General features: G+C 40.0%; 1 protein-coding gene across 1 annotated transcript in view; it reads left to right on the top strand.

Moving 5' to 3' along the window:
* The first annotated feature begins 9245 nt into the window (after positions 1 to 9245).
* The window catches only part of LOC124140833 (acid phosphatase type 7-like), a 35790-nt gene continuing 20174 nt past the window's right edge, over positions 9246 to 24861 (top strand). The window contains exon 1 of the mRNA XM_048397588.1: positions 9246 to 9637. Coding sequence (XP_048253545.1) covers positions 9517 to 9637 — 121 coding nt within the window. The 5' untranslated portion in view covers positions 9246 to 9516. The remainder of the gene's footprint in view (positions 9638 to 24861) is intronic.

The following is a 24861-nucleotide window of genomic DNA, read 5'->3' as shown; positions in this document are numbered from 1 at the left end:
GCGTTCGCTCGTCACGCCGAAGACCCGGGTTCGATTCCCGACATGGGCACAATGTGTGAAGCCCATTTCTGGTGTCCCCCGCCGTGATATTGCTAAAAGCGGCGTAAAACCATACTCACTCACTACTCTCGGCACATTACCCAAAGAATAAATCTAGTACGTCGGCTGTCGGGAACACCGAGAGGAAGAAGAAAGAACGGTCGTGCTAGACGTGGAATTGCAGAGACTCGTGGCGGAGATAATGGGTAGCGACAACCCCGTGTGAATTGAACGTTTTACCTATGGACAAACGGGTCGTGCCCCGTGCCAACGTGATTGCGACATTGCCATAATGATAAATGTTCGTAGCACGAGACCTGTGAAGATTCCGGGGTAGAATAGGTCTTCACAAACCCATGCTTGTTGTAAAAGGCGACAAACGGGATCTGGTGGTCAGGCTCGCTGACTTGGTTGATGCATGTCATCGACCCCAATTGCGTGGATCGATGCTCATGATGTCAATCACTGGATTGTCTGGTCCAGACACGATTATTTACAGACCGCCGTCATACAGCTGGAATATTGAGGAGTGCGGCGTTAAACAACAAACAAACCAATCGTAGCAGGAAATAATGACTGCCATAACAAATGTTCATCGTTGCTGTGAGACATAAATGAACAGATCGAGTGATTTGTTGAAATTTATCCTTCTGTCTGGTTATTATTCTGTCCAGCGGCGAACACACTGTACCACAAGGTTTTGTCTCGGGTTGGTAAGGGTGGGTGAACTCGGACACGGTTTGGGTAAAGCGGGACATACTCTTCTTAAATAGTGTGTCATACTTTTGGTAAAAGTGAGACGTAATTTAGAATATCGAGTCATACTCTAAGAACCAGCTGTTTCGCAGTGGAATGAAAATGAAATCTAAACTTTTCTTATCACCTTGTATTATCCCACAATTATATATTTACATACAAAACAATTGAAGGCAGAACACACCATGAATATAGCAGCATTTCCTTTCCGAAATCAGTCCGAATATGACTGGTTAAACTAGAACCAACCGACTATGATGATCATCGTCAGTCTAACCATGTGTTCTAACATCTAGCCACCACTGTGGTTGGTTGGTTTGTAGTTTAACGCCGCACTCAGTAATATTCCACCTTAATGACGGTCTGTAAATAATCGTGTCTGGACCAGAAAATCCAGTGATTAATATCATGAGCATCGATCCACGCAATTGGGATCGATGACATGCATCAACCAAGTCAGCGAGCCTGACCACCCGATCTCGTTAGTCTCCTTTTACGGCAAGCATGGGTTGGTGAAGACCTATTCTACCCCGGAATCTTCACGGGCCCCACCACTATGGTTTATGCTTGACTCTTTCAAATATTAATCAACATGCTTTTATAACAAACATTCAGGAAAAGCACGTGCATTTCAGTGTTCTTTCCGCGAAGCTGATGCGTTTGTGAAACAACAGTTTTCCTGAACGTTCCTCCGATACACTGAAATCACATGCACCATAAACGTCAATCCGCGAAATAAATTACATTGTTGTATTTTAACTACACAACCGACAATCCATAAACAGTTCTTCAGTCCACGAACTATCACAGTTTTAGAACGGCCAGTCACACTTTTAGCTGGGTTATACATTCTCCTGTCTTTGGTCGTGTACCATTCCTGAACATTTTACTACTAGCAATGTCATACTTTTGGAACGGTGTGTCATACTTTAAGAACGGCCTATCATACTTTTGGAACGGGCTGTCATACTTTGGTAAACTCGTATCCAATTTGGGTGAAGTCAAATTAAGTGAAAGACGACTTCATCTTTAATAAAGTCGTGCATTCTTTATAAGACCATTCTCATGGAGAGACCAGTTGCGTCAACGCATCAGCGCTGGTAAGAAGTGGAAGTGTTCTCGTCTGTTCCTGTTAACAAATAATAGTTTATCGGAAAATAACACCGTACATTATTAGTAATAGTACCTAGTACCGACCTCTCAGATTTCTATCTTACCCTCACTAACCCTAGCGAGGTGCGACCTGTTTTAGATAGGCGTGTCTGCTTACCAGGCTTCCATGCACTGTTTCACTACAGGTGTGTCCGACACAGTAGACACTGACACAGCGTTGACATTGGTAAGAAATGGTAGTGGTCGTCGACTGTTCCTGTTAACAAACAATAGCGTATGGGTGAATAACCCCGGGCAGTATGAGTGATAATACCGACCTGTAAGATTCGCAAGAAACTTGCCCGGTAATGAGCAGCACACATACACCATAGATTTGCCACATCCCCTGAAAGTGGACAGAAAGGATAACTAGTGAGTGGGCGTTAGTTCTCTACAGTTACCCGTGACATGGCATACTTTACCTGCTCCATATAATTCTTTCGGGGCGTGGGGGAACGGATGGCCCAGTCGTCTAAGGCGCCGCGATTTGCTGTGCAGAGTTGCGTCCCTTGGGCACGCCAGAAACCTTTGATTGTGAGTTCGAATCCCGGTTCGCCCGATTATGTTTCTAGGTTTGTCAGCACCATACCCGTGCTCGTGGTTTTCAACCAAGTGGTAAACGTCTGAGACCTGCATTACTTCGGGCTTTCCTCCCACATTAAGCTGACACGCCGATAAAACTGGAATAATGTTCCAACCCAACTCACTCACTCACTCGATCACTCTTTCGGGGCGTACATTACGTATCCTGTCAGTGAGTGAGTGTATAAAAAACAGGGTAGTGGTCAAGGCGAGATATGGTTTAGAAACTAAACTAGGCCTACCACAAAGGAATTATACAGTGACAAGACGTATGAACAGTGCCGTAAATGTGCGGATACAGGATGCTCGGGTTTACTACACTTGTGTCCGAGACCGTAGACGATGGCGTTGACGGTACCAAAGTATGTCTGTTAGAACCCAGAACGAGTGCCGTGGCCGATACGTGTTAAAATTTCTCAAAAGAAGGGCTCTTATGCAATATGAGCGTCTATTCGGAAATTATCGGCGACCAGTTAGTCGGTCACACTCTATCACATCTGTTCACTCTGATACCTGTCAAATGGAAACGTTGAAGGATGTAGTACACGTGAGAGATAAGAATGCTTTACGGTCTGTAACTATTCTTATAACAGACATAGCGGGCGGTTCGCTTGTGGTCAGTCGGTGATGATACTTCATTTTAAAAGGGAAGGGTAAAGCGTATAATGCACGTGGAAGTAATGTACGAGGGTCGTAGGGGTCGCATACTCGTGTATGTCGGTCGGGGGGGGGGGGGGGGGGGGGGGTGCTGGTCTGGGTAATATTCTAGGCGCTATAGGTAAAATAGCGATGCCCTTGCTCAAGTCTACAGGAAAAATATTACTGAGGGAAGGCGCCAGGGCTGCTGCGAGTGTAGTCGGCGATGTCGTGACCGGTAGTTCGAATGCCACAGAAAGTATAAGGCGGCGAAGTAAGAGATGTTAAAAGCACTATCGCCGATGTTTTGGAACCAATTCCGTCAGGAACGCGGAGCAGTAAACGCAGAAAAATCAGTATAGGCACTCACCCATCAAAGAATTACGCAAGGCAAAAGAGAGGGCTTTGGCAGTTGCAACCGCGCTATTTAAAAGAAAGAAACGTAGAAGAAAGATCCAGAGACGTTTGGTATTCTAATAAAGACAATATATAGATTTTATCATGGTGTCTGGGGATATGAGTCATGTACAATGCGGTAAAAGCGAGCTGGATATATTTTCGCTACCAGGGATGGTCTCCACAATGACCGATTCACATTGGACCAAGTATGGTCCCGTGACCGGCCTGGGCCATTTGGACGATACCATAAGATTTGAAAAATATCTACAGTGGTATAAGTAGTAGAGATACATTGGAAAAGGACCGTATTACGGGTAGATGGGTGAAAAAGATTGCAATGAAATATCCTTAACTGTTTATTTGCAACACTGACAAGAAAGGTGAGTCGGGCAGTCACTGGTTTGCACGTAGAGGCCAGAGTGTAGAGGCGCCCGGTAAATTACACATACACGACTCGTATGGTATAGATTACACGCGAATGTGGCCCGAATTTCCCGATTTTGTGTCAAATATGGTTATTTGACATATTCCTGTAATCCATTGCGAGTACAAGGTCTAGCGTTGATAACTTGTGGTCATCATTGTCTTTATTTCGGTAGTATTTATGACGAGTGAGTGAGTTAAAATGTAACGAGATAGTGAAACATTACAGAAAAAAAGGCATGGTTGAAAATGATTCCATGGTTTTGAGGTGGTAAGACAAGAGCGTGAAAAGCTTACTGGAAAAAAATCTAAAACATGTGTAAGAGACCGTATACCGGTAGAGAAAAATTATTGAGCCGATTCGATTAACCCCACACCTGCGTTTAATGCTTCGCGGATAAAATCTCACCCTCTATTGTTTGAGATAGTATGTACCTTTTCAAAGCCAGTAACACGTTACCAGAGCGGGTACACGAGTATGTAGAGAGGATGATTCTTACCATTAATATTACACGAAAAGTGTGTCAAATGTGAAGAGTAATATACAGGTTGTAGAATTAAGTGAGTGAGTGAGTTGGGTTTAACGACGCTTTAACCGTATAAGTTATATCGCGGCGTGTCAGCTTAATGTGGGAGGAAGGCCCGAAGTGATGCAGGTCTCAGACGTTTACCACTTCGGTGAAACCAACGAGCACGGATCTGGTGCTGACAAACCTAGAAACATAATCGGGGTGAACCGGGATTCGAACCCAAAAACATAGGCTTCAGGCGTGCCAAAGGGACGCAACTGCACAGCAAATCGTGGCGCCTTGGACGACTGGGCCCCCGGTGGAATTAAGAATGTTGAAGAGTTCAGAGACTAACACGTTAGAGCTAGGTGTTTGCGGGTCCGAGTAGTGTATTGCATTGTTGCACGGTTCTGTTATAATAATATACTCTTTAAAAAAGAAACTCAATATTTTTGGCTTTAAAAGCCAACTTAGCGGACCAAGAGGTGCAAAATGAAGAGGTTAAATGTGTTATGGTGTCAGTGACAAGTTTCCCGGATCAAAATGATCACAACAAGGATATGCAAACATGTAGTCGGGAAACACGTACGATTCGGAAAAAAACGCACCCAGTGCATTAACAAAAGGGCCATGGAGCTGTACGCACTGCAAGTGCAGCAGCACTATTAACGGTATTTAAGTGCAGGGTTTTATACAGCCTGGCACCTACGTCAATCGGACAGTGGCAGTTCAACATGCCAAGATTAACAGAAGTGCAAAGAAGCAACGTCACAGGCCGCTTGCAGGCAGGGGAATCCCGATCAGGTGTAGCCAGGGTTTTCAATGTAGTGCCCAGCACCATCACAAGGCTATGGGATCGGTTTCAACGGCATGGGTCAACACGGGATCGGCCAAGGTCGGGACGACCAAGAGTAACCACCTCGCCCAAGATCGCTACATCCGACTGCGACCACAGCCACCTCAACCGCATCCCAAATACCCGGACTGCGCAGAATCTGCAACCAGACCGTACGAAACCGTTTAAAAGCAGCAGGTATACGAGCAAGACGTCCTGTTCGACGCGTCATATTGAGTCGACAACATCATTAACAACGACTGCATTGGCGTCGTCAACACAGTGTATGGCCTCAACTGAGATGGAGAGGTGTCTGATTCAGCCACGAATCAAAATTTCTCCTCCGTCGAGGGAATGGATGAGCACAGGTCTACAGACGTCGGGGAGAACGTTACGCCGGAAACTGCGTACAGGAAGTGGACAGGTTTGGTGGGGGTAGCGTTACGATGTGGTCGGCTATCTCTCATCATGGCAGGACAGGTTTAGTCCACATCCAGGGCAATCTTACGGCTCAACGATACATCAACGAAATTCTCCTACCACATGTCCTCCCAGTTGCAGCCAACGGCGTATTCCAGCTGGACAACGCTCGGTCGCACACAGCACGGATCACAAGAGCCTGTCTACACAACAACAACGTTGATGTTCTCCCCTGGCCATGTTAAACAACGCAAAAGCCAGCAACACTTCCAACTACAGCCTATGTATCACGATCCATCTAAATACACGGGTTCAAGTCAGACAAACCAGTTACTGGCTGCTTGTGCACGATCCAAACAGTAGTGAGAGGGTGAGTTGGGTTTAACGCCGCTTGGAACAGTATTCCAGTTATATCGCGGCGTGTCAGCTTAATGTGGGAGGAAAGCCTGAAGTGATGCAGGTCTCAGACGTTTACCACTTTGCCGAAACCCACGAGTACGGGCATGGTGCTGATAAACCTAGAAACAGAATCGGGGCGAACAGGCCTAGGGATTCGAACCCACGATCATAAGTTTCTGGCGCGTCCAAGGGACGCAACTCTGCACCCGTGCCCCCTCCACACAGTAAAGGCATAATGAAACATTCAGTAGGGTCACACATTCTATAAACCAAACTGCTCGAACCCCATTTAAAACTTCAAAAGACAAACATGATTTTATGGGATCCGACAACAGCTCGACAATACTTGGCTATTCTAGTATTGTGTTGAATATTGACAAAACATGGACGGAGATATAAAAAGACAAATACAAAACTAACTTTTCATTCGTAATTTCATCATATCTTTTTTTAAAGTGAAAACAAATCTACACATAAAACTATTGTACAGACAGTTTTATGGATCATAATTGTCTTACATTTTATTATGATATCGTAACTATCGAAGATGAGACTGATATCCTTCAAGGGTTTATATGTATGTATGTACATTATTTTCACAAGTGACAATTTATATATATATAAATATATTTGACCACAAATTTACAAGCCTTATCGAAACGGTACTAGGCTGACCTGTTGTGATATACTCATTGATATGTTGCATGTAATAACGCCTATGGTACCCGTATCAAATACATCACCATCGAGTAACCCTTTCTTGTTTGCTGCTGTGTAATTATATTTAGTGAGTGAGTATTGTTTTACGCCGCTTTTAGTAATATTCCAGCAATATCACGACGGGGAAACACCAGAAATTCATATTTTACTATCATCAAACATAGGTGTGTACATTCTTTCGCCCGGTCGTTTATAAGGCCACTTTTGGATGCTTATATCCTTATTCTATCTCAGTATTGATAAATTGTTCGATTGGCAAGTGGTTGCTGTTTGCTGTTTTTAAACCATTATGATTTCAGCTTTACTAAATAAAATATAATTTAGTTTCAATTTATTTATTTTCTATTATAGGTATGCACAGAAAGAGCAACATTTGTGATTCAATGCTGGTTTTAACAGGAAAAAACACAGTACTTAGGATATTTACAAAGTAATATTTTGATAAAAAGTTCATTAATCACAACCAAGAGAAATGCTACTGGTCGATACATATTGATAAATGGATGTTTGTTATTCGACATTTCCTACTTACATTACATTGTAACTTTTCTTGGTCATGATCATCTCGAAATATATGTTTTATTTATCAGTTGTGAACATATTTTCTTAGTAAAGATTAATGGATTCCATCCATGGATCTTGTACAGAAAATACAGATGCCTTGTCGTATTATCTACATGTTAGCTGTACTCACGTGGAAAGAGGAGAGTATACCTGTTGTACACAAACCTTACAACGATCTTTCTGCCAATGTTCACGACTCATAATTTGTCATTCGAATACTATAGGTGTAGATATTATATTGATTGTCATAAAGACCCGATGTAGTAGCATATGTGCCTGGCTTCAGAATAAGATACATCAGTATGGAAAAACGACACTAGGGTGTAATTTCGATCAAAGTATATAATTCGTACAGTTATGAATATTTCATTGAATACCAACGTGTGGTAAATGTTGCGTGTAAGCATGATAACCATCAGCTTGTGTGAAGATCCATTCCCGTGTGTGTGGTTAACCCCTCAGACAGACGCACACACGCGCACGCACACACACACACACACACACACACACACACACACACACACACACGGAATGTTGGTCATAATGACAATCACTGGTTTGTCTGATTCAACAAGTAAATGATGTAAGAACCTTATTTTTTACAGGACCTTTATGTTGCTCTTCTCCACGACATGCATGAGTTCGATTTCATGTTTTGTTGGTGTTACACTACAGCTGTTTTCATCACAGAACATATGGACATCAATTCATCGATGGCTATTCCTACATTAATCAGTTGGATCCGTTATCAACACGCAGATGGCCGACAAATAATGACACGTGATATTAATAAACAATAATTTAAGGCCTTGGGAATTTCCCCTGCGGGCATGAGCGAACATACAGTCACAGCTGTTCACATGCAGATGACACACTGTACCTTTAACTAGTACGAATACGGATAAAATTCACAAACGTGCACATAAATGTTTTACCGTTCTTTGCTTACCAGAGTGTTTGTGATGTTTTGTCAAGCAGTTTTGATGTCAGTAATAAAGAAGTAAACACTAAATGTTAGTGAGTGAGTGAGTATGGTTTTACGCCGCTTTTGGCAATATTCCAGCAATATCCCGACGGGGGACACCAGAAATGGGCTTTACACATTTTACCCATGTCGGGAATTGAACCCGGGTCTTCGGCGTGACGAGCGAACGCTTTAACCACTAGGCTACTCGACCGCCCCTCCTAACATGTTAACTGAAAAAAAAAGTAAACACAATAACACAAACCATATTTATAGTTTTTACACACTAATAGAAATGTTGCTTCAAACATCTCAAGCCAAATACTTATTAGGTAATACATTTTAGGCAATTCTAACTATAAGGATCATATGGAATACGTCTATTTATATGCTCATGATGCCAATCACTGGATTATCTGGTCCAGACTAGATTATTTAAAGACCGCCGTCATATATAGCTGGAATTGAGTGCGGCGTTATACAACAACAACAAAACAAAAGGTATTTTATCGTTCACAAATGATAAGAGTCTTTAAGGCTTTCTTGTTTGAAAAGATAAGATAATATTCTACATTTGCCTTATCATGCCACGCACCTGTATTTCTGAAAACCGCTGATAAATGCATGGATAAGTTTAGAGGCCTATAACTAATTTCTTTGTACTCATCATTGTCTTATCAACTGAACCACAACCAACGTCGACATAACCAGATAACTGGTAAATGAATGTTACATAATCAATGGACAGAGTTGCAAGCTGTTCACAAACTCCGACGGGGGCAGCCAGCTGTCTAAACCCTCTTTTTTGAGGTGTAACACGTTAGATTGCAATACGCATGCGCGGCGACATTGACATTGGGATAGTGTTTATATCGATCGGGGCAAGAATTATTTCGTTCAGCGGATAGGCTTCGCGTAGATTAGCCCTACATATGTTGTCGACACGCGTCACGTGGATCCCATGTCGTGCTTTGTGAAGAAACTACCAACAGGAAGGGATGCGACATCCTGAACGTGTGATTCTACCAGTTGGCTTGTTGTGAGCGTGTACGAAAAGTCGTATCAGGAAACGCAAGTTGTTTCAGTTCTAAACTTGGGTGTACACATCTAACAGGACGATGTTTCCAGAAACTGGTGTCAGCACTTGGAGCACACGTGGACGACAGATCGGAACACTGGTACTAGCGCTTTTCCTCACGAGCACCAACACTGCGACATCCACAATCGATGTTGACGAAGGTGAGACGTCGATGTTGACGCTTTCTGACTCCTCTAGTCATAGTGACCAGACACAGGACCTCGTTATTGGTCATTGAATAAAACTATACCCCCTTTATATAAGTAGAGACTATATATAGGGGGTATATTTTTATTTACTGACCAATATCGAGTTCCTTTGTTTACATAGTTGTGATGACAATGTATAGTCAGTCAAATCCAAATTTCATACTGCAACATGTCATCATATATGGTCATAAAATATATAAATGTTTTAATTTTTTTTTGGAAATTGCCTTCACTGTAACCATGTTAACAGCCGCATGGGTCCAAACGTAAATGAAATATAAAGAATTGTTGATGTGTATTCTTACGGTGGCCCATCTACCCGCCACTGGTGAGATCATTTTTCACTGTATGCCTCTATATTTTGTCAGATACTTTTCGTTTCAAATTGGCTTACCACATGCGACCAGAATTACTTCCAGATCAGTGTCCTGGCAATTGACAGGTTGAAGATTGTATCCATAAGATTGAACTTTGATTCTAAAGTAGGTATCAGCTGGACGATGAGCAATTAAAACTAGGAGTATCTGGCAAAATATAGAGGCATACAGTGAAAATGATCTCACCAGTGGCGGGTATGGTCCACCGTATATTCCTGCCCATGATAAGACATTTGGTATGGTCATATATAAAAACAAAAACTGAAAATTTGGATATTCACCTCATACTGACTACATATGTTGCTGCTCTCATAATGATTTTCAATTTAATCTGAGCCCCACTCGATGTTTGGTACACACTTTAATACCTTAAAATAAAACAGCTTTTTGTATGATAGAACACACTCACTCACTCACTGTTCAGCAAATTCGACCCACAACTTTCAAAAACATTAAACATGACCAACAGCTGGTGCTCATGTGTTATTGCTTTCTTCACAGCTTCTGAATATTGTCACTACAACGATACTTTCAAGCTAAACTTTATGAGGGATAGTCATGATAATGCTGCAATATATTTCAAAATTTAATACCAGTTCCTGGTATATCAAATACTGTTTATGTAGAAATATTGTAGTCATGCGTTTATCTTGTTTACTCAACATGTTCAAGTGGTTCATGAAAATTATCAAGCTGGAAGGAAAGTTGAACTTTGGTGCAAGATATTGATAAGTACCAAACATAACATTTGCGTTTCTAAAACACATTTTGTCTGATACACGTACACCATGTATACTTTGGCAGCTCGCTGAATAGATTAGCTTTTCTTATCTGAAACACTTGGTGAATGTTTTAGTTACCACAGCCAGTAAGAGTCACTTACCATATTCACTGTAATAGTTTACACACAGTTACATACCCCCATGTACACTGCTGTTTTTTCTGTCATATACTTGGGGTAGAACGATAAAGCAAGGTCACGATATGATGTGTATCATGATACATAGGTCATGATACGATACGTATCGCGATACACATATTTTACGTCAGATCGAGTGGAGACTTCTTGAGTTTAAATATTGAAGAGCAAGTTCAAAAGGAAAATCTAGCCGTAGACACATGTTCTTATCGTCTATTTTAGTGGTGAACTTGCAAAACTAATTGCAACACATTTTGCAATATTTGACTGACAAAATTGCTGGGGTGTATCATCTCACCCCTGGGCGGTCGGGTAGCCTAGTGGTTAAAGCGTTCGCTCGTCACGCCAAAGACCCGGGTTTGATTCCCGACATGGGTACAATGTGTGAAGCCCATTTCTGGTGTCCCCCGCCGTGATATTGCTGGAATATTGCTAAAAGCGGCGTAAAACCATACTCACTCACTCATCTCACCCCTATCACAAACTATGGACTGTCCTGCAAAATTTAGACCTTAGTTCTGGGTACTGACAGATTTGTGAAGTAGCTGAAGAAGGGGTGCTAATTGAAGCAGGGCACTTGATCATGTTAATATGGTAATTCAAAAGTAAAAACAACCCAATGTTTGCAAAGCCTAACACTGACAAAATCAAGAATATCGAGGCACATGTTGTTTTTATAAAATAATGTAGGCAGGTTGGCAATGGTCACATGATGGTAGATAAATAATTATGCATGCTTAGGAAGGAATCTAGACTGGCTTCGGATGATAAATCAATATACTTATCACCACCATGGAAGGAGGACTTGCGATATGTTGTTGAGAGGAGTGTGCTCCCTTGACTATATAGATGCAGAGATGGCAATTAATCAAGAACGTCTACGAGCCTGAATAATGAAAACATATGCATATAATAATAGTATTAATACCCCCAAAATGTTTGAAGCTCTACTCGCTCTTTATCATGTTTAACATTAGCCAAACTGGTCAGGCTTGTGCTAATTTCATTCCCTGCAATGACTCATACACCGTATTCGACTTAATAAGCTCCCCGCTCTAATAAGCGCCCACAGTGATATTTGCTAATATATTGGCAAGTGAACAATCCCAATTAGCACCTCTTCCGGTTGATCAATGTACACAAGACTTGTTTATTCGTGTATAAATAATAAGCACTCGTGTGTTATATGCACCCTTAATTACGGAAAAATATATTTGTCATGTATAATACGCACAGACTTTTATTTTGTATCATTTCAGGCTGTCAGCATAAACCACAAAATTTACGATCTTTGAACACTTTCACCAAAATCATATTCTAATAAGAGCCCCCTATTTCTAATTTTGAGAGCACCCTGGGTGCTTATTACGTTGAATACGGTAGGTTGTCTGTCTACGCTTGACCTGGGTCTTGTATAATGATTTTATTATCAGTCATGTGAATACATTAATTAAGGAACATATTGAATAGCATTATACATTCTCTTATTTTGATTTAAACTGGTTGATTAATTGAAAACAAGGTAAAATGAGAATTGGAATGTTAACATTCTGTTCTTCAGTGTTCAGTGCTGTGATACTTTGTAGGGGAGGTAGGGGAGGTAGTTGTTATTTAGGCCAGTGAAGACCTGGGGTAGAATAGGTCAGCAACCCATCCTTGCTGTAAAAGGCGAATGTGCTAAATGGATCGGGTTTTCAGGCTCGCTGACTTGGTTGATGCCCGTCATCGTATTCCAATTGCATGGATTGATGCCCAAGATTTCAATCACTGGATTGTCTGCTCCAGACTCAATCATTTACAGACCACCGTCGTATAACTGGAATATTACTGAGCGCAACGTAAACATCAAACAAACAAACTGTTGTTTATTTGTCTTTTATTGAGACACAATAGATGTGGAATTTGTTGAAGTTAGTGAGTGAGTGAGTATGGTTATATGCCGCTTTTAGCAATATTCCAGCAATATCACGGTGGGGGACACCAGAAATGGGCTTCACTCATTGTACCCATGTTGGGAATTGAACCCGGGCTTTGGGCGTGACGAGCAAACGCTTTAACCACTAGGCTACCCCACCGCCCCTGTTTAAGTTAGTGGTGTAATGATACAACAATACACTATTGTATCCCAATACGAGGCCCACGATACAATACATCGATTTACAACCCCTGTGTCGCTATACATTCGACACATTTCATTACAAGTTATATTGGTGTAAAAACATGTGAATAATAACAGAAACTGTTCAACCACCAGCTTTTGCAGGTTCTCTAATATTTCATGATTGGACATAAATAGCATTGCATTCACAGTGCCCTCTACCAATATGTTTCTGTCCTACAATGCCCCATCTTTGATCTTTAATATTCAATAACAAATGATTCAGGGTTGTGATTCACCTGGAAAAAGAAAGAATATCAACTTGTGAAATAAAGGTACTGTATCAGGATATGAATCATATCACACCCATAGTATCAGGATATGTATCGTATCAGGACCCCACCGTATCGTTTCACCTCTATTCGAAGTCCATACAATAATGAATGGTCATATTGTCATACACCATGTATACCACCATGGGCCAACTCAGTGGTTTAGTGGCTATTATATATAAGCGTCTGCCCAGAGGTCAATCAGTCGTTCCCTGGCCACATCATACCAAAAGACATTAAAAGGTGGAACGTGTTGCCATGGTTACCCTGCCTGGCGCTTGACATTAAGGAGATAAGACAAGGACAAGTCGGCTTGGAGTCAGTATACTTGGTCTGAGTGGGGTGTCCATGTTAAACTGGGGTATCTCAATCGACGAGCACTACCTGTCCAGGCTAGTTCAAGCAGCAACAGATGCGCATGCACATCACAATATAAGTGCGTCGCAATAATCTTGAACACAACATTACACCCCCTTTCACCACATCTCACCATGTATACGAGGCGGCAGCAAAATGTCAGATATAACGAGAACATCAATGATTGCTTAGTTTTACAGCAGCTTTCAAATGTCAGTTTTAATGAACCATCAATTATTGCTCAACATGTCTATTTGTCATACCAAGCATTTACATGTTCTCTGTTTTACAGTAAGATAATCAGAATGCTTTGTTCTAGGACACTGTTCAAACAGCAATAGTATTGTTCAAATCAGGGTTAAGCAACTTATATATATATATGATTTGGGGAGTAATGTATGTGTGTATGTTATCAGGAAATATATATGTATGGTTTAGTTATATGTGTATTTATTCCTATTTATCAAACAATGCCATTTTCCACTCGAGGTATAAATGGTGCAAGGAGTGCCATATGGTGGAATGACGCATGAAGTATTATTTGCTAGATTGATCATGAACAGAATGAAGACATGAAACGTTTTATGGATAAACTTCTTTGACGTTTCAGGGCTACTAATATTAATCTTGCCTCTTCATCATTCATTGATGTACAGTAGGGCTAAGGAGTAGCCCTGAAATGGTGTTACAAACAACAAAGAAGTCGTTATCAATAAAAAGATTCATGTGTTCATATACTTCTAACTTCTTAATGCTTTTCGGGGCGGGGAGGTAGCGTAGTGGTTAAAGCGTTCGATCGTCACGCCAAAGACCCGGGTTTGATTCCCCATATAGGTGCAGTGTGTGAAGCCTGTTTCTGGTGTCCCCTGCCTTGTTATTGCTGGAATCGCTAAAAGCGACGTAATATAATACTCACTCACTCAGTCACTTGATGCTTTTCAACATGATCAATATGATCAAAGACTAAATTGATAATGTTGATATATATTTGAGTAAGCAGGCAAAGTGGATTTCAAATTTCTTCATTCAAACAGGCTTGGTCTACCAATTGCCACCCTTTAAGTTTTTCTGTGGGAAGAATCAGAAAACCTTGGCCCCTCTACTGATCGTTTGTCATCGAGGTGGCCATACAGACAATTGGATAGTCAAAATTACTGTGAAACCATCATTTTACCTGATGAAATTGTGAAATCCCATGGTTCCTTGACTACTTAGAATTTTTAGACAGAAAACATGAAGTAATGACTAATATTGTGTAATATATTTCAGTAACATCTTGACATTTGACGCTACTCGCTTACTGTGACGTCATGTCAACTGCATTGCAGTGTATGCGCATCTGTGTATGTAGCATGTTACAATATCCTTATACTGGTGTACTATGTCTACACATTGCAAAGGTCACTTTATTTTCTCTTGTGAGTAGCATTGGAATAATGCTTACATGGTACTTGGGCTGGAGAATTTATTTGTCTTATGCCTTAATATAATGAAAAAGTATTATCTTGAAAAATTATCCTCGCGGCTCATGATGAAAGGAGACATATGGTGAATTATGCCCGATCAGCATTGATCACATTCCTGAATTGTATTGTGGAACCTGTCGAAAATATTAAACTTGACCAATGGTTCATCACTTCCAGTATTATGGAGAAACATATTATATTACAGAGAAAATCAATTTTATTTTTAAATATCTCTTTCGGGGGTTTGAGCCCCTTGTTTAAATCTGTAAAGTTTTCACACTGGAAATCTCACTTTGCTATATTCAGTCTTAAATGGGAGGGAGGGAAGTTCTCAGTCATATTTTTTTAGAATGACTTATTGAAATACCAGTACGTGTATATACACTTGATACGTGCTGCAACCATATGTTATGCTCAACAAAGAACTGGGTCATCACTGACGTAGACTGACTGACATCTGGTCTTTGAAATGAAAATATTTTACAGGGAAAAAGAGATGTTCAGTTATCTTAATACAATATACCTGAAACTGCAGTAATCTAGACTTGCCATCTGTTCTAGACTTGAATTGGCTGTACTGGATATATTTGCTGCAGGGTCTGTATGACAGACTACAGTGTATGACTTAATGTGATCATTTGTTTATTTATGTAGAGACCGCCTCCGTGGTCTTGTGGTAGAGCGTCCGCCCGGAGAGCGGAAGGTCCAGGGTTCGATCCTGGGCCGCGTCATACAAAAAGACGTTAAAAGATTGTACTTGTTGTTACCCTGTCTGGCGCTCGGCATTAAGGGGCTAAAACAAGGACTGGTCGGCTCGGAGTCAGTATACTGTGTCTGAGTGAGGTATTCATGTTAAACTGCGGCATGGTATCTCAGTGAGCTAGCACTATAAATCGGCATCAGTCCGGACTAGTACAAGCAGCCACACACACACATACACGTGCATGCACGTCGCTATATAAGTGCAATAATCTTGGACGCGACGTTAAACCCAATTTCACCTCACCTCACCTTATTTATGTAGACAAACAGAGAGGCAATCTCAAAATTAACATGCTCAAGATTTTGAAAGATGTTATTAATTATATTTTTATTCATGACTGAGGAATAAACTTTTTTTTTAAAAGTCTGCCAAATAAACATTACAGGATTGATAAAGGGTTTATTAATTCTTCTTTAAAAACTGAGAATTAATGCAGATAACATGAACTGTGGGGCTATGGAAGCTTAAAAGGTATTGGTGTTTCCATAAGTTAAACTTATCCAGTTGCAGTGTGAACAGGTCAAAGTGTGTGTGACAATTTGTTAACCCTCAGTCACGATGTTTCAGTTCAAACAAGGAAATCCCACCTTAAATAAACAAAGACTTTACAAATACATTTTTTTAGATTTGTTGTTGGTAGTGATAATTCAGAGCCCCCATATACATTTCTAGGACCCCCAACATTATTGCTGTAAGTCCCAAGGACCCACAAATGAATTGACAAAGTACCTGGCTTACACCATTAGAGTTAATTTTGTTACAGTCAGAATTCACATCAGCAGGATATCCTTTCAACGGCTTTCACTGCATCCTGTTTATTGCCCTTTGTTCTGTTGGTAAATTGAAACCGCTATGTTGAGATGTTTCAGATAATTTGTTTTGTGTTCAAGTTTATTGTCAGTCACAGTAAATTGAAAATATTGATTAGTTTAGGCTTGGTAGAATTGTCTGCCTGTACTGTCTGCTGTATACAGATTTACCCAGCTGTTGCAGACGTGACAGCCATATTGGATGTCTCACAAACACCTGAAATGCTGCATGAAACAAAATCTATTGCAGATCATTGGCAGACGCAGACACAGTGTCAAGGGTCTTTTTCTCTTTTGATTTTTTGTAGATCTCTTTCTTACTCTCTGAGTTTCCGATTATGTTCCCAAAACATAGGGTTGGTAGTTAAAATAGATTGTTTGTAGGGATTTAATAACGTGTATGAAACAATGTCTGGAAGCATGAATTATATCAAAACTGATAAATGGTGCTTTTCTTACTGAAAAGTCAAAGGGCTGACATTATTCTCTTCCCTATGTTGTCCTGCTGTGTCATTTACTCTTGATGGGTACACTCGTCCTTAAAAAGGGGGAACACGTGGACCAGTGATTTAAGGATTCACTATTCTTTGTACTCAGTTGCCTCCCGCAGCCATGCCACGATCTGCTGATCATTGATTCAAATCCCCAATTCTCCTTAATTATATCCTTGGTCTGTCAGCATCGTATCCATGCTTGTGACCAGATATTGCAGCAATCTGGTAAACGTTTTCAGCCAGGGCCTTGTTCCACAAAGCGATCTTGATCGTAAGCCAATGATGAAGTATGGGAGTTACGACCAACTTAGCGCTAAGATCACGTTGTTGAACAGCTTCCAGGGCCTTGTTCCACAAAGCGATCTTGATCGTAAGCCTATGATGAAGTATGGGAGTTACGACCAACTTAGCACTAAGATCGCTTTGTGGAACAGCTTCCAGGGCCTTGTTCCACAAAGCGATCTTAGTTCTACGTTGATCGTAAGCCTATGATGAAGTATGGGAGTTACGACCAACTTAGCACTAAGATCGCTTTGCAGAACAGCTTCCAGGGCTTTGTTCCACAAAGCGATCTTATCACTAAGGTCATCGTAACTCCCATACTTTAACATGGGCTTACAGTAGTTGAGCGCTACGATCGCTTTGTGGAACGGAAGCCAGAAGATTTGCCTTATTCCCTACAGTCAAGCTTTCCTTACTAGCGTTTAACTGAAATACTCTCAGAGCGACATAACATCGATCAGACTCAATCTCTTCTAGAAAATTCCACTCTCACCGTATCATGCCTTCTGAATGCTCAGAGCACCTGTTGCCCATGTAACTACACTGCCTGATAGATTGACTATAACCCAGCAGGTAATGAAGGATAGACTTTGTTCTTTTATATTACAATTCCTCCGACCGCTTCCCTGCCTGCTCATCTGCATATTATTAACTCGGACAACATGTGGATAGGAAAATGACAATATCCCACTAGGGTCGTTGTTTGTTTTATTCAGACAGCTGTGAATGTTTCGGGAACATTTATGGATGTCACTCCCATAAATTGATTAATGGCTTTAATAATCCAAGCAATTTTCCAGGTGCTAGCACATGGTTTTCTGTTTAGATGTGGGATTATGAGGGTGGTGTACGTGTACAACCTTATGGCATGTATAATGCGCCATATCAGTTGTGCTAGTTATTGAGAGGAATTTCCACGATTTTCATGTCAAGCTGTCTGTATGGTTAATCAGTCATTGTTTGTAGGATTGTTGAATCAGGAGTGTACAAGGGTGGTATAACGGTCACTTTATTGCATGTATAAAATGATTAACAATGTATAGTGCTTAGGCCACACTGTTATATTTTAAAGTTGATGGAATTTTGCTGAATAATTACCTTCAGTAAGTCAAAATAATGGCCAGTATTTTTATTATTTTATCAGTTTTATTTGGTAAAATGTTGCTTGATTCGGTTGGTTTGGTGTGAAAAAATATAAATAATGTTTAAAGTGTACATGTTGTTGGCTTTTTTATATTATTTACATTGAAAGGCACAGCTGTCGCTGGGTTTTGTCCACTGCTAAGACCGCATTTTAACGATGCATTTAATCAAATATCATCATGATCATGATGTGAGTTAATATTTTTGTTTTGTTTAAGGAAGAGGAATAATAATGGTTTGCTTTTTTTCTTTTGTGGCTTTTTACACCCATTGGTTTAAGTCATAATCATCCATGAAATTAATGACATGTCACCTTACGGTCTATAGTCTGGTCATGCAGTTTGATGTTTAAAAAGTGTTCAATGTTTAGAAATTGTGACTGTCAATCATTGATTGTTATAGAAATATGTGTGTCAGTAAACAAATCATTACAATTGTTTAAATGTTTATTAAGATATGTGAATAAAGAATTTTAGTGGAAAAATAAACCTGCTCCAAATTCTGACGAAATGTTTCATATAGATTTTATGTGTTAATCTTATTTTTACTTTTCTTGGCATTCTTGGAGGCCTGTTGACAGCCCAAGTTTTGCAATAAATGTCAGTATTTATTCCAAAATTAGAATAAACAAATCCTGTTTTACTTAAATAACCATAACCAATAAAGAGAAAAGGGCTTTATATTATCCTATCATTTAGACAATAAGAACTGTGAGTACATTGAAAACTAGCATCCTAGAATTAGTAACAATATGACTATTTTGCTGAAAAAGCCACAGTCAGAATGTGAAATATAAATAGTTGTGGTTTAATTGCCCTACCACTCTGTGATGGATTAGCAAAGCAACGATGTCTGATGATATGCAGCCACCAAAATCTACCAGGAAGTAACTGTTTCCTTTTTGAATAATTAATGATTAAATTCATTTTATGCCCTGAGGCTATGTGCAAACACCTTAATGTCTAATATATCCTTTTAGTTGATTTATGAGACTGTTTTCCTATTAGATGACATGAAAAAACACGAAATATTTCATAACCCCTGTACGTAAGAAATTGTGAACAATATACACATGCACAAAAGTTAAGCGCCACCATATTCATAGTCTCTTGATTTCACGTGTGGGAATCAGAAATACGAAATATGATGATGTATGACTGAATTAGGCTTCCATAGTTTCATGAACCCAAATTTGTCCAGATGCCACAAGGAAAGCGTGCTTTACGCGTTGCTGCAGTTCCCCTACCCTATAAATAGTGAAATTCAAGTTTCAGACACGTGGTTTCATTTTGCTCCTGTGTGAGATTCCCCTTCCAATAGAGGTTGAAAATCAGCCATGGTGAGGAGAAAGTTAACGAAGGCTGAAAGATGGCAAGTGATAGGCATGAAAAATGCTGGCATGTCACTTATCAGCTACATTGTGTGTCATCATGCCCTGCATGCATGGGCATTGTTCATGATATCAATCACTGGTTTATCTGATCCAGGCACAAATATTTGCCTATGGCATAACTGAATAATTGATAAATTTGGCATTAAACAACCATCACTTTTTAGCTACATCGCCAGTCAAGTAACATTCAAGATGTATCAAAATTAGAAATGTCTGTGCTTTGCTATGTCAACTGACTGTCTGCATGAAATAGTTATATAAATGACATCCATGTGTAGAAAATCAATATGTTCATAGTAGACAACCTCACTGCAGATGATCCACAGGTAACTTGAATAGTCGTGCATGTTATCTGTAGCCATGATGGTTGTTCTTGTTAGGATCTAATCACAGGGGATGGATAGCCTTGTGTATATGAAGCCCAAATAATTGTAATTTACGTTTTTCGAAAGAACCTTTGCTCCCCTGCTGTTTTCATATCAAGGAGACTGCCCCTGTGGTCTAATGGTAGAGCATCTGAACGCAGAGCAGAAGGTCCATGACCGTGTCATTACCAAAAGACGTTAAAAGATGGTACTTGTTATTACCCTGCCTGGTGCTCGTCATAAGGGTCAAAAAGAAGAACTGGTCGGCTCGGAGTCGGTATACTGTGTCTGAGTGGGGTATTCATGTTAAAATGCAGCATGGTATCTCAGCGGGCTAGCACTATTAACTCGGCATTAGTCCAGACTTAATAAGTACAAGCAGCCACACATTCACACACACACGAGTGTGTGCATGCACGTCATTATATAAGTGCACTCAAGAATCTTGAACGCAATGTTAAATCCCATTTCACCTCACCTCATATAAAAAAAGGACTTGCTTTTTGTTTCAACTAGACTTGTCTAGGCTTTTAATACAAATTAATTGATAAAATTGAAATATCAGGTGCCCGACTACCCAAATTGATGTGAAGTGGAAATGTATTTTTTTCTTTGGGGAAACCTGCATGGGAATGGTGAAGATGAATCATAAACAGGGTGGGCCTGGGATACAAATGAAATGAACCATGAACATGATGAACATGTTGTACGGCTATGGTATTCTACAAGCATGTTGTGCTGCCATAGATCACAGGACCACCATCAGAGCCCTTCCAGGTGTTGAACAGGACACAGGGAGAGCTGTTGCTGTCTATAACAGCTGTGGGTGGACCCTGGCACATCAGTCAGCTCATGGCTAGACGTGGCGATCATCATCAAGATCCTGGAGATTCATTGATGATTGTGAACATGATGATGATGATGATGATGATGATGATGATGATGATGATGATGATGATGATGATGTTGATGAGGAGGAGGAGGAGGAGGATCCATCACCAATTTCCTCCAGTGTGTACATGGTGTAATATCAAATTTATTGACAATTTGACTTGTTTCTATGATACCACGATGAAATTTGGAATTCTGAATGGGCAGTCAGAGGTTTCAAATCAGAGGTTTCAGAGGTTTCAAATCACAATAATCACTTCTTATTCAGTTGATTTTTGACAGCCATGTCATTGCGGAAGCAAATATTCAGAGCAAAGTGCTTCTTTCATAGTCATTGTTGGTGGTCATTTTAAGATAATTATGTGTACACTTGTGGGTTTCAATTGCAGATTTGTGCTTACTGCAATATTTAAAGTATATATTATCGAACCTTGTGTCGAAATTGCATGTGTCGGATTCCTGGTTGTCTCGACCTCACCTTCTGCTCCCTGCAAATTCCTTCTGACTCAAAAAGTTCAAAATATAAAACAAGCACCAACACTCGCCAAACTTTCAACTCACTTCTCACACAATTGACTGACTTCACTGTGAATGATGCAATGACATCAAAGGTAGGATTTTTTATATTCCTTCTAACCACAGGCCAATATCCAGTCAAGCACATTTTACGTCAATGGTCCACGCTGAATACTGTATACACATCCGTCGCAAGTTATTTAAGTTTTCACATGCGACTGCAGATGACACGTGAAAATTGACAATTGAGTAAAACGGATTAAGATTATGTTAGTGGATCTAATATTCAATACAACATGTACAACTTTAACATTGATCACTCAATCTGATGGGGAGAGTGTGATCAATGATACGGCTGAGTTGCCACCCCATCCACTACCAGCAGCCAGGATAATGAAATTAATGTATGCCTTGAAATCTGGTGCTATGTCTGGTCCTCGTAGTATATATGAATATATAAATTTGGTGCCTTTCTATTTCCAACTATTTAAGGACGTCATATCTTGACGTCATAATAGAGACGTACTTTGCAGAATCAAACCATGTGAACCTTAGCATTCTTTGGGGTTGCCCACTTCATGTTGGCTTCCGAAGTTACTATGCTGTAAACTTCCAATGTGTGTAACAGTGTAAAGTATAATGATTTTAAATATTAACAATGTTTGAGTGTATTCAACACCATACTTTGTTTGATGGCTATTATAGCTAAAATGGATAGAATGATCATTAAACTGCCCGCATGTTATCAGAAATGAGCAGGCCACTGTAACTTGATTATGCCCTCATATTGCTTGACGACAGGCCATTATCACACCCATTGTTAGGCGACATCATAGGATAGGGAACGGTGATGTCACGGTCAATAGTGACGTCGTCTGGTTTGTTCTCTGGTGGGTCAGTGACATTCGTGTTGATTGCAGTAAATGTTTCCAAACCGATGTTGTTGTTTCTTTTTATCTTATCATGCTTATGGCAAATGCCATCCATTTTAGCTATAATAACGGTAACGCTATTTTTCAAGGCATCATCATTTGCAGAAGCCCTCGGTCTTTTCAACCGCCCTCCTTCGTCGGGCAGTTAATGGAAGACCTCGGGCTTCTGTAAATGATAATGCCCTGAAAAATAGCGTTACCCTTATATTATCGGTGTTTCATTAATTCGGATCGACAACCCACCCAAAAGATTGCACTCAACCCTTGCCACTTTTCTCTATATCGTGTATATCTTGTCTAACACCAGAGAGTTTCACTTAATGTTGTCATGGTCTTGATGGTAGAATGAAGATTAACATACTGGTTTCAATGTAGTGGTAGGTAGGGTATCTGTACATTTTAACTCACTATCTTGAACAATGGAAGCCTCATCCCCTTGTTCATTTATCATCTATTTAATGGCATACCGTATTCGACGTAATAAGCGCCCCGCTCTAAAAAGCGCCCACGGCGACATTTGCTAAGATATTGGCGAGTGAACAATCCCAATTAGCACTCCTTCCGATTGATCAATGTACACAAGACCAATTGTTTCGCGTATAATACGCACTCGTGTGTTATATGCACCCTTAATTTTGGGCATTTAATTCTGGAAAAATATATCTGTCGCACATAAACATTTCAGGCTGTCAGCATAAACCACGAAATTTATCTTTCAACTCTGAATTTTTCACCAAAATAACATTCTAATAAGAGCCCCCTATTTCTAATTTTGAGAGCGCCCTGGGCGCTTATTACGTCGAATACGGTATTCATGATTATATTTATAGCTGTATCAGCCAAACCTCATCACCTTTCCACTTACTGTTCTTACTTATTCAGTGAAATAATTAACCTATTAACTACTCTAGGTGAGGCCATTATGAATTAATCATGAGATTTTTTGCATTTTAAAAAACAAAATGTGAAGGGGACTTGTGCTGTAATTTTTTATGTTTGTATCTTTTTTTGCTAAACCTTTAAAGTTATCTGCATACATTAACTATGTTAACAGTCGACTGTGATTCACTGCGAGACTACTTGGCAGAACCATGTATATGGTGTGTCATGGCCTGTAGATACTTGGGGACAATGAGGTTATGTGTGGCAAGGTGTCTGGGAGCGCAGTCTCATTGAAATCAGATCTTATTTCTCTCTACTGCTAAACAAAGATCTGAGGAGATCCATTACCATAACGACAGGTCACGTTGGAACGACCGTTCTTCCGACCATTCAGAGTGTTGCTTTCCAGATTGGGAAAGTCACAGTTATTCCAATGTTTTTCTAATCTTGCGACCTTGAAAAGGTGAAGATATTTACGATAACACGACTGAAGTACTGCCATACAATCTCGGCCGTCTGTTAGACATTCCAGAAGGTTTTTTTTATCAGTTTTCAAATTTTTATTCGAGATTTCTGTCAAAATTATTTTTCATAGCCTAGTCTGGATCTGATGTCACCAGTTTGAAACCAGTGCCGTTAAGCTCAAGAAAGCTTCTTTCTGATTCACTAATGTCGACTTCCTGTCACTCATTTCTTTGGTTGGTCAAAGTGTGTGAAAGGTCGCTCTGACTTGACCTGTAATGGGATGCCCTCAGATCTTTATTTGAGTAGCTGGTTGTGCAGGAGGTGATGAAAATCTAATTATTTGAAATCTGAAATCTATTGAATGATCTCATGAAATATACAACACAATTCCAAATAATCATATGAATAACCATGATTAAACCAATTGTTATACAGTTTGTCATGTATGAGCTTATAAGTAGTTCAGTCATTATTCTGCATGCAGGCCTATTTATCGTTATTGTTTTAGTCTAAATAAATTGCTTTAGTAATGTCAGCTTGAAATCAAAACAGTCCCTTTAACTTTTGAAGTAATAGAGAATTTAACCCTTGTGTCTCTTTATGTTAAATATATCAACATCAGTCGATATAATACAAGTAATCCCATTTATTCTGGTAATAACAGTTATTAGAACACAGTAAATATAACACAG

This window comes from Haliotis rufescens, unplaced genomic scaffold (genome assembly GCF_023055435.1).
Source record: "Haliotis rufescens isolate VD_foot unplaced genomic scaffold, xgHalRufe1.0.p SCAF_17, whole genome shotgun sequence".
Classification (NCBI taxonomy): Eukaryota; Metazoa; Mollusca; class Gastropoda; order Lepetellida; family Haliotidae; genus Haliotis; species Haliotis rufescens.
The sequence above is the reverse complement of the archived record's forward strand: the minus strand, read 5'-3'. Positions and strand labels throughout refer to the sequence as shown.